At 41.5% G+C, this 15118-nt stretch overlaps 2 protein-coding genes across 4 annotated transcripts; one reads left to right on the top strand and one right to left on the bottom strand.

Annotated features, from left to right (window-relative positions):
• The first annotated feature begins 1886 nt into the window (after positions 1 to 1886).
• LOC140368670 (chaperone Ric-8A-like) lies at positions 1887 to 9523 on the top strand. Of its 3 annotated transcripts, none has more exons than XM_072455677.1 (14): positions 1887 to 1962; positions 5166 to 5272; positions 5356 to 5403; positions 5620 to 5637; positions 5714 to 5803; positions 6190 to 6779; positions 6934 to 7069; positions 7496 to 7684; positions 7756 to 7850; positions 7932 to 8082; positions 8150 to 8245; positions 8505 to 8649; positions 8721 to 8994; positions 9242 to 9523. In XM_072455677.1, exons 1-14 carry the CDS (start codon positions 1902 to 1904, stop codon positions 9360 to 9362), a joined length of 2121 nt encoding a protein of 706 aa, XP_072311778.1. In that variant the 5' UTR covers positions 1887 to 1901; the 3' UTR covers positions 9363 to 9523. The 3 variants fall into 3 exon arrangements, with proteins under 3 accessions (XP_072311778.1, XP_072311780.1, XP_072311779.1); XM_072455679.1 differs by lacking the exon at positions 1887 to 1962 and adding an exon at positions 4849 to 5040; XM_072455678.1 differs by lacking the exon at positions 1887 to 1962 and adding an exon at positions 4850 to 5040 and having other exon boundaries at positions 5148 to 5272.
• A 15-nt stretch (positions 9524 to 9538) lies between these two features.
• Positions 9539 to 13789, bottom strand: irf3 (interferon regulatory factor 3). Its single transcript, XM_072455681.1, has 10 exons — positions 13605 to 13789; positions 13370 to 13541; positions 12815 to 12885; positions 12297 to 12351; positions 12030 to 12095; positions 11717 to 11953; positions 11444 to 11534; positions 11045 to 11328; positions 10837 to 10955; positions 9539 to 10664 (listed from the first exon to the last, which is right to left on the bottom strand). Exons 1-10 carry the CDS (start codon positions 13767 to 13769, stop codon positions 10551 to 10553), a joined length of 1374 nt encoding a protein of 457 aa, XP_072311782.1. The 5' UTR covers positions 13770 to 13789; the 3' UTR covers positions 9539 to 10550.
• Between the last annotated feature and the right edge of the window lie 1329 nt (positions 13790 to 15118).

A 15118-nucleotide genomic window follows, 5' to 3' on the forward strand; every position in this document is an offset into this window, starting at 1 on the left:
CCCCTGTATTAAATGAACAGAATTTACCCTTTTATGTTTCAGAGACTGGTGAGCCACAAGAAATAAGGGTTACAATAGTAAAGTACACTGTAATAAGCTTTCCCCTGAACTGGGAGTAGGCTGTGACATCATCGCTTTCTAGAAACTGAAAAGCAACAATAGGAGCAACATGACAGTTCTTGGAAATGAATAGAATACGCATCTATAGCCATGTGCAGTCTTTATGGAGCTTAAAATATCTCCCTGGATTAGTGGCGGCTTCACAGCATTTGGAAAATTGGATGCAAAAATAATGTCGCCTTCATAGACAATACTTTTCAATTAAATGTGCTGTGTCAAAGACTCTATACAAAGCCTATGTATGTGTTTTCAGAGTGACTGTTAGCATAGCGATGAATAATTCTTAACACAAGTGTTGTAAAATCACCCAATAAACGGGAAGCTGAAAATCATGACTGTTTTGACTGCATAAGATTAAAACAAAACACATATTGCAGCTGTAAATATATTCATAATTTATTATAGCTATTTGTGGACTAACATATATATATATATATATATATATTATAAATAATATAGAATGATTAGGCATCCCAATGTGTCCAGATCCCCTTGAGCGCAGCATTCATTTTCCAGTACCAGACTGTCCGATCACGCAGACAAGTTGTATACAGTTTAAATAATAGAGATCCAGCCTCAGTCCATGTAATATCGTGGATAAATACATTTCTATAAATGGCTATCTGCCGTATCCTTGTGGATCGTTGGCCGTCTTTGACTCGTCTTTGCCGTTTGTCTTGCTGATGTGGTAGAGCGTGTTGGCCAAGTTGTGGAGCTGACAAGTCCCCAGCTGGCATCCGCGCTGAGGGGCCCTGCGTGGACGTAACTTCACCGCCATTCTGTGAACCAGAAAGATGAAACGAGTAAGAAAAGAAATGCTCAAACATGACAGTTTCATATGAGTGAGTTTATACAATTCTGTCTGGCACTTCACCACAGAGGAAATATATTCAAAAGTATGTGACATGCTAAAAACTCCAGATACTGTTTTTATTCATTGGCTCATAGATTTACAAAGTTTTTAATAAAAAAATGTGGTGCGTGTGTACTTTTTCCAATTAGTTTTGTGTTTTTATCAGTATTCTTTGGGGCACTCTACATTTTTAGTTTTACATTGAACAGCTTGTACCTGTGTTTCAGTGGATCCCTGAATGTCTGGTTGTCGTCTGGTAGAAATGGGATGATCTCCAAAGAGGGAGCGTGGTGCGTTTTCTGTTTGTCTTGCGCTGTCTCCACTCCAGACTCCTGCGCAGTGTTGTCTGAGGCCACAGAAGCAGACCTGCAGCAGAGACGAAAAGAACAGCGGTAAGGACTAAATGAAGCAAAGACGGGGCAGTTCGTTCTCGCTGGTAAAAATGCCGCACCTCTGAGTGGACGAGATTGGCACAGCAGTGGTGAAAGGCACTGTCAACAGCAGCAGAATGGCTATCTCCATACCGCACGGACCTGCAACACGAGGAGACAGATTTAGTTTACAAAGCGAAAGGTACCAGGACCACGGAGAAGTCTTAACTACAAAATTAATTTAAAGTTTTAAGATTTGTATATACAGAGTGTATAAAATGTCCCTTTTTGTAACACATTCGAAAATGACTTGATTATTTGACCTGCCACCTTGATTTACTAAACTTGCACAAACCTTAGACATTAGGAGAACATGGAACATTCTTTCATAAAGAATCATCAAAATCATAAAAACGGACTTACCAACTTCAAAATGTATAAACCCGCTCTGTCTTTTGGAGTAAACCATCAAATCTGTGTTGTGTTTGATTGCTCTGGATGAGACTTGGTGGTGGTTCTGTCGGCTCCTCTCACCTCAGGTCCTCTTTTATAAGGTGATGGGCAGCGAGGGGGCGTGTGCTTGGCGTGGTCGCATGCAGAAAAACTCCCACGCGATTGGTGAGTTATGATGGCAGGTTTATTCTTTATTGACAAGGACCACGGTCGTATCATAAACAACCCTGAAACGTCAAACAACACAATGTGTATGCATGTATGAAATGGCCCTCTACGCGGTTTCCCATGATGTTTACATTGATCCTATGTCAACTCCTCGCAAGCCTCCTTCCCCCTGACCCCCTCTGCTTCCTCTTGCATCCTTCTCCTCACTCACTGCACCCGCGGCAGAGCAATTGTTCTAGAAAAGTGCCCTTTCATTTCCATCACCTGCAGGAAGTGCACAGGGCCCGAAATAACATTCAATTTTCCTCTTGCCTTTTCTTTTATAGGTCCATTTTTTTTTTTTTTTCCTGTAACCTTTCCCTTGAGACACTTTTAAGGTCTATTGTCGGAGGTAAACATCGAATAATGTTATTAAAGAAAAAAACTAACAATTATAAGCACCTATTAAGTGTTATATCACCCCAGAACAATCTACCCCTGACAGTCTGATTGTAGCGTTTGTTATTGGACACATGACTTGGTCAATTTAGACTCCTTGGTACAAAACGTCCCTTGTATATTTCATATGTATTTGAGTTTAGTTAATTTGCTTGGATCATATTATTAGGGCCTGCTCCTCAGCTTAACACTGTATTTTAGGGACTGTATTTTTCCACAATATACATGATTGATGCCATGCAGCTGAGGCTTCCAGCCACACACTAATTTGCAGCTCCTGTCCATGGTTAGGTTAATAAAGAACAGAACATTCAGTGGATATTAATTGATTTATGAATGAAGGCAATGTGAGTGGCTTGATAATCTGATCATTGATTAGATCTTAATAGAGATATTATTTAACATTTTCCTATGAACAAACCTCTGTTCAGCTGCACTCAGTGGCCTTAGAAGTGTCCATGGTGATATCGTGGTGTTGCTGGTCAGCGGATTTAAACAGATTTTAGGTTCAACACATCACCATAACACCAGTGACACGTCTGTGGAAGGCTACAGAGTGCAACCAAAACCGTTACATGAGAGATGCTGTGATTAAACCGAGGTCTGTTCATAAACTATTATTCAAGCGTGTTGCTTAAGGACATAACAGTTTGCACTAGAGCACTGCTCCACAGTGGCACCTGGTTTTCCCTGTATTTCCCTTCCAAGTCTTAGTTTCCAAAATCTGACGAGATTGGGCATTGTTAATCTGGTATATTAAATCAGCATTCACTCGTTCATATTCTGCTTACAAATGTGCACAGTTTTGGTTACTTTTTTAGTCAAGACTTAAGTCGAGGTGAACATTTTGAACTCAAGAATACTTTTAATTTCAATTGTTAGAGTTCCAGTTTATAGCTGTTGAAAAGGTTAACTGTCCACTGCGATTTTGATTCAAGGCGGCTCTTCTATTGTATAGCTTTTCTTTAGACAAGACTTCTATTGAAATGCTCACTCAATTATACACCTGCCACATCTTTATTTAAACTTTAACTGGATCACCTCCCACACATCTGCATCCCAAGGAACTGTAATGATTCCGAATCCCATTTTAAAACTAGAGTATTATGGGAGCACAGACGGTTATGGGCCGTCCCGCTACTCCAGCTCGAGTCCATTGTGCACCTTTCCTGTGACTAACCCACGGTCACGGGTAGAGTCACCACTGCCTAACGAGAAAGCGCTATGATTTCACTGATTGAGATTATGCAGTGTTTTATGAACAACTTCCTCTTTAGAAAGTCACCATTACAGTTTGGGCGGTGCAAATCATACAATTCATGCACTTGTTCCTGTCACCTGTTACTTGATAAGGGCAATGAAGTAATGGACCGGTGACTAACCCAAAGCCCAAACCTGATGCTATTTTTTTTTAGACACTTTGGGCATTTAGGGTAACATTTAACACTTGGGAGACTTCCAGTATAAAAAGTTTTAGAAAGGATAAGAAAAATGTTATGCTATGCTGCTGGTTTGACTGCAATTAAACTTTCTCAATTCACCTAAAATGCCAAATACATTTTTTAATCCAATGTTTTTTTATTTTTCTATTCAAAATGCAATCTAAATGGAATTATTTATCATAGGCTTGCATTCAGTGACTGTGTTCAGACCGCCTGTGATAATATTTGAGGCTGATTAACGATGACAGATCCAGATTGCATACGTCGGGGACAACGGTTTGTTTGCACCGGCTTGAGAGTTTACTGGAGGTAATTTCTCTTCTGGACATTCAACCTGTTGATATCCCACATCTGTGTGTGTCTAATTATTCTTGGAGCAATAGGCTGGTTTCCCTGAGAGCCAGGTCCGTCCTGACTTCTCTCCTCACTATCGCTGACGTCGGGCGTGTTTCCTGTTGTTGTAAGGCAAGAGCCGCAGCTGCTCACCTCGGCCGGCCGGACACTGCTTCCTCTTACCCACCACAGGGACACGAGTGGAGTATCCTGCCAGGAAAACCTGTCACTCATAGAAACTACCATCTTCTCACACACTTGGCCCTGGTCGAGTCAAGGCACTTTGCATCATAAACAACTGACGGCAACCTTTTACTGACTGGGTTAAAGGGAAGACAAGCAAACACGGGGGCAAACACAGGAGCAAACCCTTAGAGGAGTGACCTATCTGCTGCTTTGGCCAATAAACATTTACACTGAACATTTGCACAGTTTGTGCCGAAATGGTACTTGAATAGTTATGCAAGTGTCTGCATTGCTACAAGTAAACATCGTTTAGATTGACTCAAACGCTGTATCCTACATAATTTAGAAAGATTTCTCACGACTCCAACTGAAGAACTCTAGACTCAACATACAGTGGCTGTGAACATATTCTGAACCATTGAAATGTTGGCGGAGGTAAAATGGTATATAAAACTTAAAGGTCAGAGGGTCACTGTCTGTAAGCCAGAGTCCATTAGTGGATTATAGATATAACTACTGCGCAGCTCCTGTCCCTGGGATTAGAGACACTCACATTTTAGAGGCAGCGTGACATGGGGCATGACGAACGTGTCAATTTAGCAAAAGTGCAACGGGACACTTTGCACAACTGAAACATACAGGGTGGAAACATTGGATTGCTGCATTTGCTGAAGAGGTAACATGGACATCTTTGGAAGTGTCAGAGTTAAATTCTCATAGCATTTCTACTGTGGTGTTGTTGAAGTGTATTCATTGTAATCATTGTGTTTCTTGTACTTTTAGTTTGTATCGTTTGACTAGCGCTGATCAGACGCAGCATGGACTTCGACTTGGAGGAAATTATCCAGTGCATCAAGCGCGGGGACACAGATAGTGTTCAGATCCATCTACAGGAGTTTAACAAAGAGGTAATGTTACTCCACGTACAGTCTTATGCTGAATACAGCCATGTTTACTGTATGCTAACATTGGTGTTGTGTTACATTGACAGTATGCGCAGTGTTTCTTTTTTGACAAGGAGGAGAGAAACCGCAGGAAAGTATGTCTTTTACCATACGTTCTCAGCCCCTGCCACCCGCCACTCAGATGTGATTAGTGAATCTGCTTCATCAGTTGTCCCTCATCCTCCCTTAGGCTGTATGTGGCTTAGACTCAATCTGCCTAAATTCCATAGCTCATTGTAATCTATTAAGCTCTGCCATTTGCAGTTGACTTTGTTTCTTTTCCGTCTTTTCTTCATGTGGCTTCTTTGTAGCAAAGGAGACTTGAAGAGGTAATGTCTGACTTGTTTACAATGCAATAGTTTTTTTTTCTTTTCTTCAAGCTTAATTTTTCTTCTGCTTTGATAGTTTAAAAAGAAAAAAGTTAGGAATTTCACCGATTCTGACTCGGACTGTGAGGAATATGAACAAGAAGATCGGGATCTCTTCCTCAGACAAGTATGTTATCAGTTCGATTCATTTCAAATGATAAAAAAGCCTCCAATAGATGTTTAAAGGTGCACTATATAAGTCTTTTGATGTAGGGGTCCACCACCTGCTTGCCTCCATGGAGATGTTACTGCTTTGTCTGGAATGTTCCATAGTATGGCATTTAACTTCAGTCTAGTCTGTCTAGCATTTATTCAATTGCAGGTGTGTTGATTGCTAAAAACTACCATATACAATCATTACTGTGAGCAGGCTCGCCTCTCCACAGATCTAACTTGCCTTCTGCGTCTGGCGTGGTGAATCCCCCACCAGAAAAGTTGCACAGTGCACATTTTAATATTTTTAACAGTATGGATCAATATGAGGAAATCTAATATGAACGTTTGTTTTTTAAGAATTTGGCCCTGGTGTTGGTTGGCTTCATCAGAACTGAAGTCAAATGCAGCCTGTTGAAAGTGACTCTTCGAAGCCTGAGGATCCTGTCCCGGGACAAGAGGGTATTGGCTCCTCTAGTGACCGACAGTGCTATCCTGACTCTTGCCAAACTCGCTGGTCTGACCACAGAAGAGACACATGAGGAGCTTTCAAATCCAGATGAAAACTTCTACGACAACATCATTGTGTCCCTCGCTAAAGCAAAGGCCCAACACACCCTCTCCAATGATGATGCTGACATGGAAACTAGTGAGCAGACGGGGGAGTGCACAGAGGAGGATTCCAGGAGTGTGGACAGTGGAGATGTGGATGGGATGAGCTGGGTCAGCAGCCCTCCGCCCAGTATCAACGAGACTCAAAGGAGCAGCATGCATCAGAAAGTGCTGGAGAGGGGCAGGAGGGACCGGCGGGAGAGCAAGATTGAGGGAGAAGGGGACAACGAGGGAGAGGGAGACTTAACAGAAGAGGCTAAGCGCAAGGAGGCCATGAAAGTGTTGTGTAACGTAGTCTACAACAGCAGCTGGGCCCAGGAGAGGTTCAGCACTCTCAGGTACGCCACACAATCCCTGTAATCTCAAGTAGATCATGTATGATAAAAGGTGCCTTTCAGTAACGACATGTGCCGTATAAATGTAATGCACAATACTTTGATAATTGAGTACAGATAACGTTCATCCCTGACTCCTCCTGTGCTGTCTCTTCAGACTGATTCATGGACTGATAGAACTGCTGTCTGCTGGAGTCAGCTCTTCGACTCCCTCCAGTGTTCAATTTTATGAACTGCGCCTCATGTTTCTGATGACAGCATTACGGCCAGAGCTCAGCAAACAGCTTCAGCAGGTTGTATTTAATGGCCCTGTTACAAGAAGCAGGTATAGCCTAAAGTCAGAATTTGTTAACCATGTCCGTTTCTGAGAGTTGGTTAACTTAAACCATGAGTCAGTCTCCACGGTAACTCTGAACCTTATCTGGTCCAGAGCAGGTTTTGTTCCTTTTACCCAGAGTTTAACCGGTCTGCTTCTGCAGAATTGCTCCGATTGGATAGTTTGCTTCCTCATTCACTGAAATGTTTATTTGGGTTTTGAGGAAGTTATATTTAAACCGCGTTGTATCATAAATGGAAAGCATAGATTTACATTCTAATTCAAACCAAAAGTGCATTGCAAAATAAATATAAAATTGACAAATGTACAGTCATTTGAGCCTTAGTTACCCATGTGTCACTACATTGTGTCAGATATTTGATTAGTGTTTGTCCTGTTGCAGGAGGGTGGAGTGTCAATCCTCACAACTGCTCTGGAGGGCTGCCTGGAGGTGCAATGGAAAGATCAAAACCAGTGTGTGCTGGACTCTGTGGCTCCTCCCATCTCTCTGGAGGCCTCGCAGCGCATCATTGAGATTCTTAAAATTCTTTTCAACATCACCTTCAGTTCCCACCGCCAAGAGCCCAGTGAGGTATGTAAGGGTGTGCTGGTGGCAATATGACTAGAGATCAGAAGGCCCGAGCTAGTTTGTCTTTTCCTTAGGAAGATGCAGCACAATACCGACACCTGGTGGCAATTCTACGTCTCTGCCTCATGAGGAAGTGTATGCTGGCAGACGACACTGATGACCTGCAGGGGTGAGCATGTTACTATTGGCTCAAAACAAAACGGTCCATTTTGTATTATTTATGCTTATTTTCTTAAATCGGACCCCACAGTCACACGGTGAATTTGCTGTCAGCGCTGCCCCTTCAGTGTCTTGATGTTCTCCTCAACGTGCCCCTGGCCCTAGGCTCGGAGCAGTTCAGTGGAGTTAACATGGACTGTGTGCACAAGCTGCTGCTGTTTATGGAGCGGCGTCTGGAGCAGGTCAGGGCAGAGCCGTGTACAACCATAAGACTATCAGTTCAACTGTGACAGACTGTTTTTGTCTCAGGGAGAAAAGGTCAAAGAGAAGCTGACCCCCATCCTCAACCTGCTGACTGAGAGCTGCAGATCTCACAGAGAAACCAGGAAGTACCTCAGAAACCAGGTACTCTATTAAAAATTATTAACTCACTCAAGAGACAATTGATTGGAGTTGATACATTTTTCGCTGGGCAAAACGTAAATCAATTCGGTACAATTGTTTAAAAAAAAAAAAATACTTTTTTTAAAAATTCTATTTAGAAATAATACATTTTTAATTGGCACAAAAACAAATAATAATATACCAAGCAAGGCATCAATGTACAAACTAGTTTTCTCTTTCTACCAAATAGGAGTTATAGTTTGATCTTTGTAATCTTCAGATTTTGCCACCGCTCAGAGATGTGTCCCAGAGACCAGAAGACGGGTCAACAGTTAAAAGTCGCATTGTCCGCCTCATGACTCACCTGGACACAGACCTGAAACACTGCGCGGCTGACCTCATCTTTGTCCTCTGCAAAGAAAATGGTACAGCCACCAAGTGTTTGATTCTGTCTGGCAAATGCTTCGCTTACATTTTTCTCTCTCTCCCTCTTTAGTACGACGCTTTGTCAAATACACAGGTTACGGTAACGCGGCAGGCCTATTGGCCACCAGGGGTCTGCTGGGGGGCCAGAGCACCCAGAGCATCAGTGCACACTACTCTAGTGACTCTGACTCTGACACTGAGGAGTACAGACAGCAGAAGGACCACATCAACCCTGTGACGGGGCGAGTGGAGGCCCACCAGCCTGACCCTATGGAGGGCATGTCTGAGGAGGAGAAGGAGGAGGAGGCCAAGAGGCTCATCAGGCTCTTCAGCAAGCTCTCCAGGTCTGGCAACTTCATTATTTTGTATTTATAATTTAAATGTTTATCAAAATTATAAAAAAAAAAAAATATATATATATATATATATATATATATATATATATATATATATATATATATATATATATATAAGACTCAAACAGTTGTGGACATAAACTAAAACTGTGCTCAGCCCCTCTCATCACGCACCCTTCACTGAATCTTCTCACACGTAACACTTTGTCATTATTGACTCTTTCTTTATTTGCAGAGAAGACATTATCCAGCCAATGGGGGTGGACTCAGACGGGCGACTCGTTCCCATGACTGGACTCGGAGAGAACTCCATTTTAGAGGAAACTCACTCGGACTCCGATTTTGAGGAAAAGTAAAATGTGTTTATTTGTAAACAAATATTTCCCACCTCACACGGCAGGGCTGTTTCAAGAAATGTGTTCAGCAACGCAAGGCTCACAACCCAATGTCTCTTTACTGAGCCGAAACAAAGGAGGCCAGGCTTAGTATGTTCTAGTGTTGCCACGATACTAACATTTCCAACTCCATTTCGATGTTTTATCGCTTGCTCCATTGTGATGCCATCTCCTTGGAATAATGGATGAGAGTTTGTCTTTGGCTATAGTCCCGTGTGTTTACATTCATGTTGTAGCCTGTCTGTATTTCATTTATTTAATTGGGAATAGACAAATAAAATCGCTCTATACTCTAACCTTTTTAATAGACAATCATTCTCAACACAATGAGGTCTTACACTAGTTTGATTAAAGATTAAGATCATTGTAGAATTGTTCAGGAAAAGTCAAATGTTTATTTTTTTGTATCAACACCTGTTCAAATGAGTATCTAGTTTTGATATTTGATTTTGAATCTATTTTTAATAAGATTTTCGGTACTACAACCCCAGTATGTTCACCACTTTGAGACTGGATTTTTCCAGCCACGTTCAGCCCAGTCACACTTCCTGAGCCCCTCTCACTGCCCACAAGGTTGGAGCGAGAACACCAACCTTTCAATGTAAGACTAAGGAGAAGATCAGCCACCTCCAACCAAACCCCTTTTAAAACACAAGGACCACAAGCCTCCACCTGTGTTTGCCATGTGAGGAGTAACGTTTAAAACTCTACCACTTGACAGATTTTTACCATCAAAGTCCACACGGGTTTTCAAAGTTGCATTTAAATTAGATTCAAATAGTGCTCTTTCTCATGCATACAATGCAAACTGAAGTTAAAAATATATATTTTTGCATATCAGAATAAGGATATTATCAGATCAATTGACTAAGAAAGTACTTTGCATGTTCCTCCTGGTTCACCAGTGTCTCCTACCTCAAAATAACACATTAGGCCCTGTGGGACCAGAACTGGGGATTCTGAGTCTTTCTTCGTTAAATAAAGGGCAATAAATAAGTATCTTTTATCATTAGACAAAAAAAGTCACTGATAAAAAAGCACCATTGTAGTTCTGGAATTAAAATGGGTAAAATTACAAAAAGTTCTGATTTTGGAAATGTTTTTAAAAAAATATTTAGAAATGGTAAGCAAAATGGGATCAGGCATGCTTCAGTACAACTCCATCATCTCCTCTAGTGACATCTGCAGTTCGACCGACTGCAGAGAGGAGGCCCCCCCTTCCACCGCCATGTTCTTCAAGATCTCCATGGAAGTCAGCACCACCTGGGATAGAAAATACAATTAGTATTTTTAGTTTCCACCATATCTTGTAACAATTGTAGCTCTTTTGTGCTCTGTTGCAACCAAATGTCATGAGTTTCCCCATAGAATAATTAAATTAAATAATTTTGAGAGTGGTGAAGGACAAAATCCAGCCTGCAGTGAGATCATTCACCTCCACTATGATGAGCTTCTTACTCCAGGGTTTGTTGTCAGGGTCCGGCCACTTCTCCCCCAAACAAAAGAACAGCGTGCAAGGGGGGCTTTCTTTGCCATATATAAAATCTACCATCCCTAAAAGGATGGGGGTAGTAGTAACAGTTAGTAGTAGTTATAGTTACAACTTACTGCAAACTAAATATGATTGAAGTAATCTCACTCACCTTTCATAAAGTCTTTAAACATGTACAGTGCTTGTGGCTCTTTGGTGACCTCTTGAGGCTGTCTGCTCTGGTCAAAGTCTGAGAAGCTCCAAAAAGCCTTGATTTCCCCGTGTCGCTGACCGTACACCACATGACCAGACACACCCACGTCTAACCAGCCCAGGGAGTCCAGGATCCTCTGGGTCAGATTGGCCTGGGTCTGGTCTGTCATGTTCAGAAGGCTTGGGAGAGAGACCAGGGAGAGTCCTGACTCTGGGTCGACGCCACAATCCACAAGATGCGGCCTATTGTAAACACACAAAGGGTTATTAGTCCTTTTTATGAATATGACGATGTGGTGCTTACAAAAATAAATTGATTTGATTTGATTTGATTTGGTGGTGAAAAATGGGTTTGTACCTGTGGACAATGCGCAGCCCTGACTCATTCTGAATAAGCTGATCAAGCACCAGCTTTCCTCTGTAATATGCTTTTATCTTGAAGTCAGTCTCTGTAAGAAAGATCATTAAGTTAGCTGATTATGAAGTGTTTATAGAGCTAAACTCTGGTAACTAAAAAAAATACGTATGTGTATAGTTGATCATTTTAAGGCACTGCTCCTGAAAACGAATGCCATTTTATAACCGACCTAAACCCATGCATTATGAGTGACAGCAGCTCTTTCCTACTTACTGAAATTACTTCCATCATCGGTCTTGGTGATGGTGTGGAGGAACTGCTCAGCCCGCTCCTGATCGTATGCCCCACCCACAGCCCCCTCCATTGGCTGTCCTGGTTGCCCCGGCAATCCAGCTCCATGTACCGCAGCCTCAGCGCTGACTGGATACTGCTGCTGCCCACGCAACTCATGAGCGCCAATCACATCCGCTTCCACCAGGCGCTGTTGCTCAGGAGGAGGCTCAAAGCCCTCTGTGGAAAAGTTAGATATTCACTTTCTGCTGTAACTGCAGCACAGAAAAAGAGAAAAAAACAACCTGAATTTCACCTGCTTCAGGACCAATATTCAGACCCTTCAAACACTCCTGCAGGATGTCGTGGTCGCCTGCCGGCTCTGCAGATAGAATGCTTATTTATTGACCTTTATTTAACCAGGGATGTCCTACTGAGATGTAGCATCTCCTTTTCAGGGGAGTTCTGACCTCAGAGGAGCCTATAGTACAGGTTTTAATGGTTAAACCACCGTGTCGCCAATTGTGACATTCTCATTACAAATATCAGGCACCAAAGAAAATAATACTTCACAAGAATTTACCTGTAAACAAGTCCTCTCCAAGATAGACCTGCTCGCTCAGTAAATGTGGCTGGCTCTAAAATAAAAAAATAAATGCACTTAGTATGCTAGAGAACATTTGATTTGACCAACAATGGGGAAATTGCAGCAGAATTAAAAATGATTAAGCTAACATATATCATGGATCATGATTTACCATTTTGTTTGTTGTAAACTACAATATTGATCTAAATAGAAATGGGTCCCTTGACTTCCTGTTCAAAACTGCAAAACTCTTAGTGGCATTTTGCTGATTTTTATTTAGCTGTTTTTTGACTCTGAGTCAGATTTTTTTACATTATTGCAAGTGAGAAGAGAAAAGTAGGCAGAGATGAGGAGAAAGGAAACAGTGTTTCTGAGCACTCGGGATTATTCAAAAGTTCCTCAATTTAAATAAAATTGCTACTTTAAGTAAAGAAAGGATTCTTTACATTGGCCTGAAAATGCATTTAATATAATATAAAATGTAATTTAAAGCTAAGACTTTACTAAGTACTTACTTCTTGTGTAGGAAGGGGCAAACCTTCAAACAAATCTGGACTGGGTTGATCAGGAGACAAACAAGGATTTTCTGTGGGGAAAGAAAATGTGTTCATTATTTTGTTTTTTCAACAAAGTACTGTGGTTGTTGTTTGGCAAGTCAATTGGATATACAGGTTATACCTGAAGCTTTATGTGCATTGAAATCAGGTTTGATGGTGTGCTTTGCCGGTGGTGCAGTGGATGAGTGCATTGCACATGTGTAGTTACTGCTGCCGCGGTGTTGTGGGTTAGATTCTGACCCTCCACCAATTGCCGAATGACTTTATACCCTATATATCTATATACCCTATATACCCTCCCCCATTCCACAATATAACTGTCCTGGGAGAAATATTGACTTTGTGACTACATTGAAATAAAGTCTTGTCTAATTCCAACAAAAGTTAAAATGAGAAATGTCCAGTTGAAGAAAATTCTACATGAACTAAAATGTAAATGAGTGCAACAAAGTCACTAACGACTTATAACCATTTTGGAAAATATTGCAAATCCACATAAAGGTTTAGGCTTACTTTTTGAGCCGGTTTCATCTGGCCATCTGAAGATCTTGTGAGGATTGGCAGCATCGTTCTTGCAGTCAGAAACCATTATGAATCCTTTCGCTCTCAAGGCACTGCGGAAATTCCTCTTCCACACCGAGGGGTCGCCATTAGCTCGCCCATTTCCACTGACCTCCGCCCACGCCTACAGGAGGAACACACCTTAACGTTTTTGTACGTTGTACTGCCAAAAATATATCTGCTCTACCTTGAAGAGGAGTATGTCTGTGCTGGAGGAGTCGTGTCGCAGAGCATGTTTCCAGGGGACGGAGAACTCGGTGCGTTCCGCGTTGGTCCAGGCCACTCCTGGATATTGCTGGCTGCTGATCTGAGCGTGAAGCCAGGGCATGAGGAGGGGCCTTGGGTGAGCCATCTCTGATCCAACAACATAAGGAGCACTTACAACAGCGTCAACAAATACTGACACACTCTGAACCCTAGAGACAAACTGACTTCAGCACTAATTCCAAGCTCATTCACATTAAAGATGTTTTAATATTCATCTGGTGGATATATCCTCCAGAACTGTTTGTTTTTACAATCACACCTAGAATGACTGGTGCCTCATGAGCTGCTCATGAGAAAAACAAGATGGTATTTTGGTTGAAATCTGAAATGGTGAGATGGAACAATATTGTGGCTGATCAACTCAATTAGTGTTTGAGTTTATGCCTTTATTTTACAGACGGGCTGGGCAATGTGGTGAGAGAAATGTAATAGCGATCTCATCCTTGAATGCATTTTTGGTTTGCAATATAAATGAAGCGTGATGAAATAGAAACCATGATCCGGTTCCAAGAAAGTCAAGCTTTTTTGGCACATCACCCAGCCCCACTACAGGCATTTCCTGAATAGGCCAGAAAAACACAAATAGCAATTAACAACATGAATATGTGGACACATTTCACAGACACTGGACCATGTATTTTGGACCTTGTGTGCCTTAACCTTTCTTCTCTTTGGATTCCTTATTTTTCCTAAATTATTATTTTCAATTTCCAAAGTATTTCCCCTCCTGTCCTGACAACAAACCACAGCTGAACTGTTTGTTTTCTTGCTTACGCCTAGTAAAAGTCTACATTTGATCATCTAAGATAAACATGTTGTAGCCATAACTTTACCTTTTTTGAGCTTGAAGCTTGTGTTTTTTATGTATTGTACAATAATTGTTGTAATAATCTCTAAGTGCCTGTGTGAGACTTGTAAGAAAGGAAAACTTCCATTTCCCCTTTCAATCCAGGCAGTTACAATGTATGTATGATTATTGGAAATATGTCTTGTAAACCTTGTAGGCCTGTGCAGGTCTGAAATGAATGCACAACTAAAAAACGCTTAATTTTAGTCCATAACAAACATTATTTCAGACATTCTTTAACAGCTTTTATCGAAAGCAGCCTTGATAAACTGGGGTAAGGTGAACGTGACAAGTTCACCCCATGAATCTATTCCAGTGGTTAACCCTGTGGTTTACTCAAATAACTCATGCTTTGGAGAGAATTCAGGTTAAAAGGTTGTGAAATTGTCAGTCCTACCCATGGATGTATTAAATTATCGGGTCCTACCTGGATATCGGGGTCGTGTCGTATTCTGGATCAGACAAAGATGACGCCACAACGACGAGATGTGTAATCTCCAAAGTGAATCTGTGCCTGAAATGATCAGTTTATGGTTTTAGAAGCACCAGAGGATTTGTGAGGAAACTCCAGAGAATCAGTTTCGTTT

Source organism: Eucyclogobius newberryi, unplaced genomic scaffold (assembly GCF_026437365.1).
Source record: "Eucyclogobius newberryi isolate DKJ021-1_F unplaced genomic scaffold, fEucNew1.0.hap1 SCAF_20, whole genome shotgun sequence".
NCBI lineage: Eukaryota > Metazoa > Chordata > Actinopteri > Gobiiformes > Gobiidae > Eucyclogobius > Eucyclogobius newberryi.

What these genes read in the sequence shown, in the direction of transcription:
- LOC140368670 (XM_072455677.1), top strand. Translation starts at nt 1,902, where the DNA reads ATGGGCAGCGAGGGGGCGTGTGCTTGGCGTGGTCGCATGCAGAAAAAC. An exon ending in GAAAAACTCCCACGCGATTG is followed by an intron (nt 1,963 to 5,165) that starts GTGAGTTATGAT and finishes TCGTTTGACTAG; the next exon opens with CGCTGATCAGACGCAGCATG. An exon ending in GAGAGGTTCAGCACTCTCAG is followed by an intron (nt 6,780 to 6,933) that starts GTACGCCACACA and finishes CTGTCTCTTCAG; the next exon opens with ACTGATTCATGGACTGATAG.
- irf3 (XM_072455681.1), bottom strand. Translation starts at nt 13,769, where the DNA reads ATGGCTCACCCAAGGCCCCTCCTCATGCCCTGGCTTCACGCTCAGATC. An exon ending in TGGAGAGGACTTGTTTACAG is followed by an intron (nt 12,096 to 12,296) that starts GTAAATTCTTGT and finishes TTCTATCTGCAG; the next exon opens with AGCCGGCAGGCGACCACGAC. An exon ending in GAATATTGGTCCTGAAGCAG is followed by an intron (nt 11,954 to 12,029) that starts GTGAAATTCAGG and finishes ACTTTTCCACAG; the next exon opens with AGGGCTTTGAGCCTCCTCCT.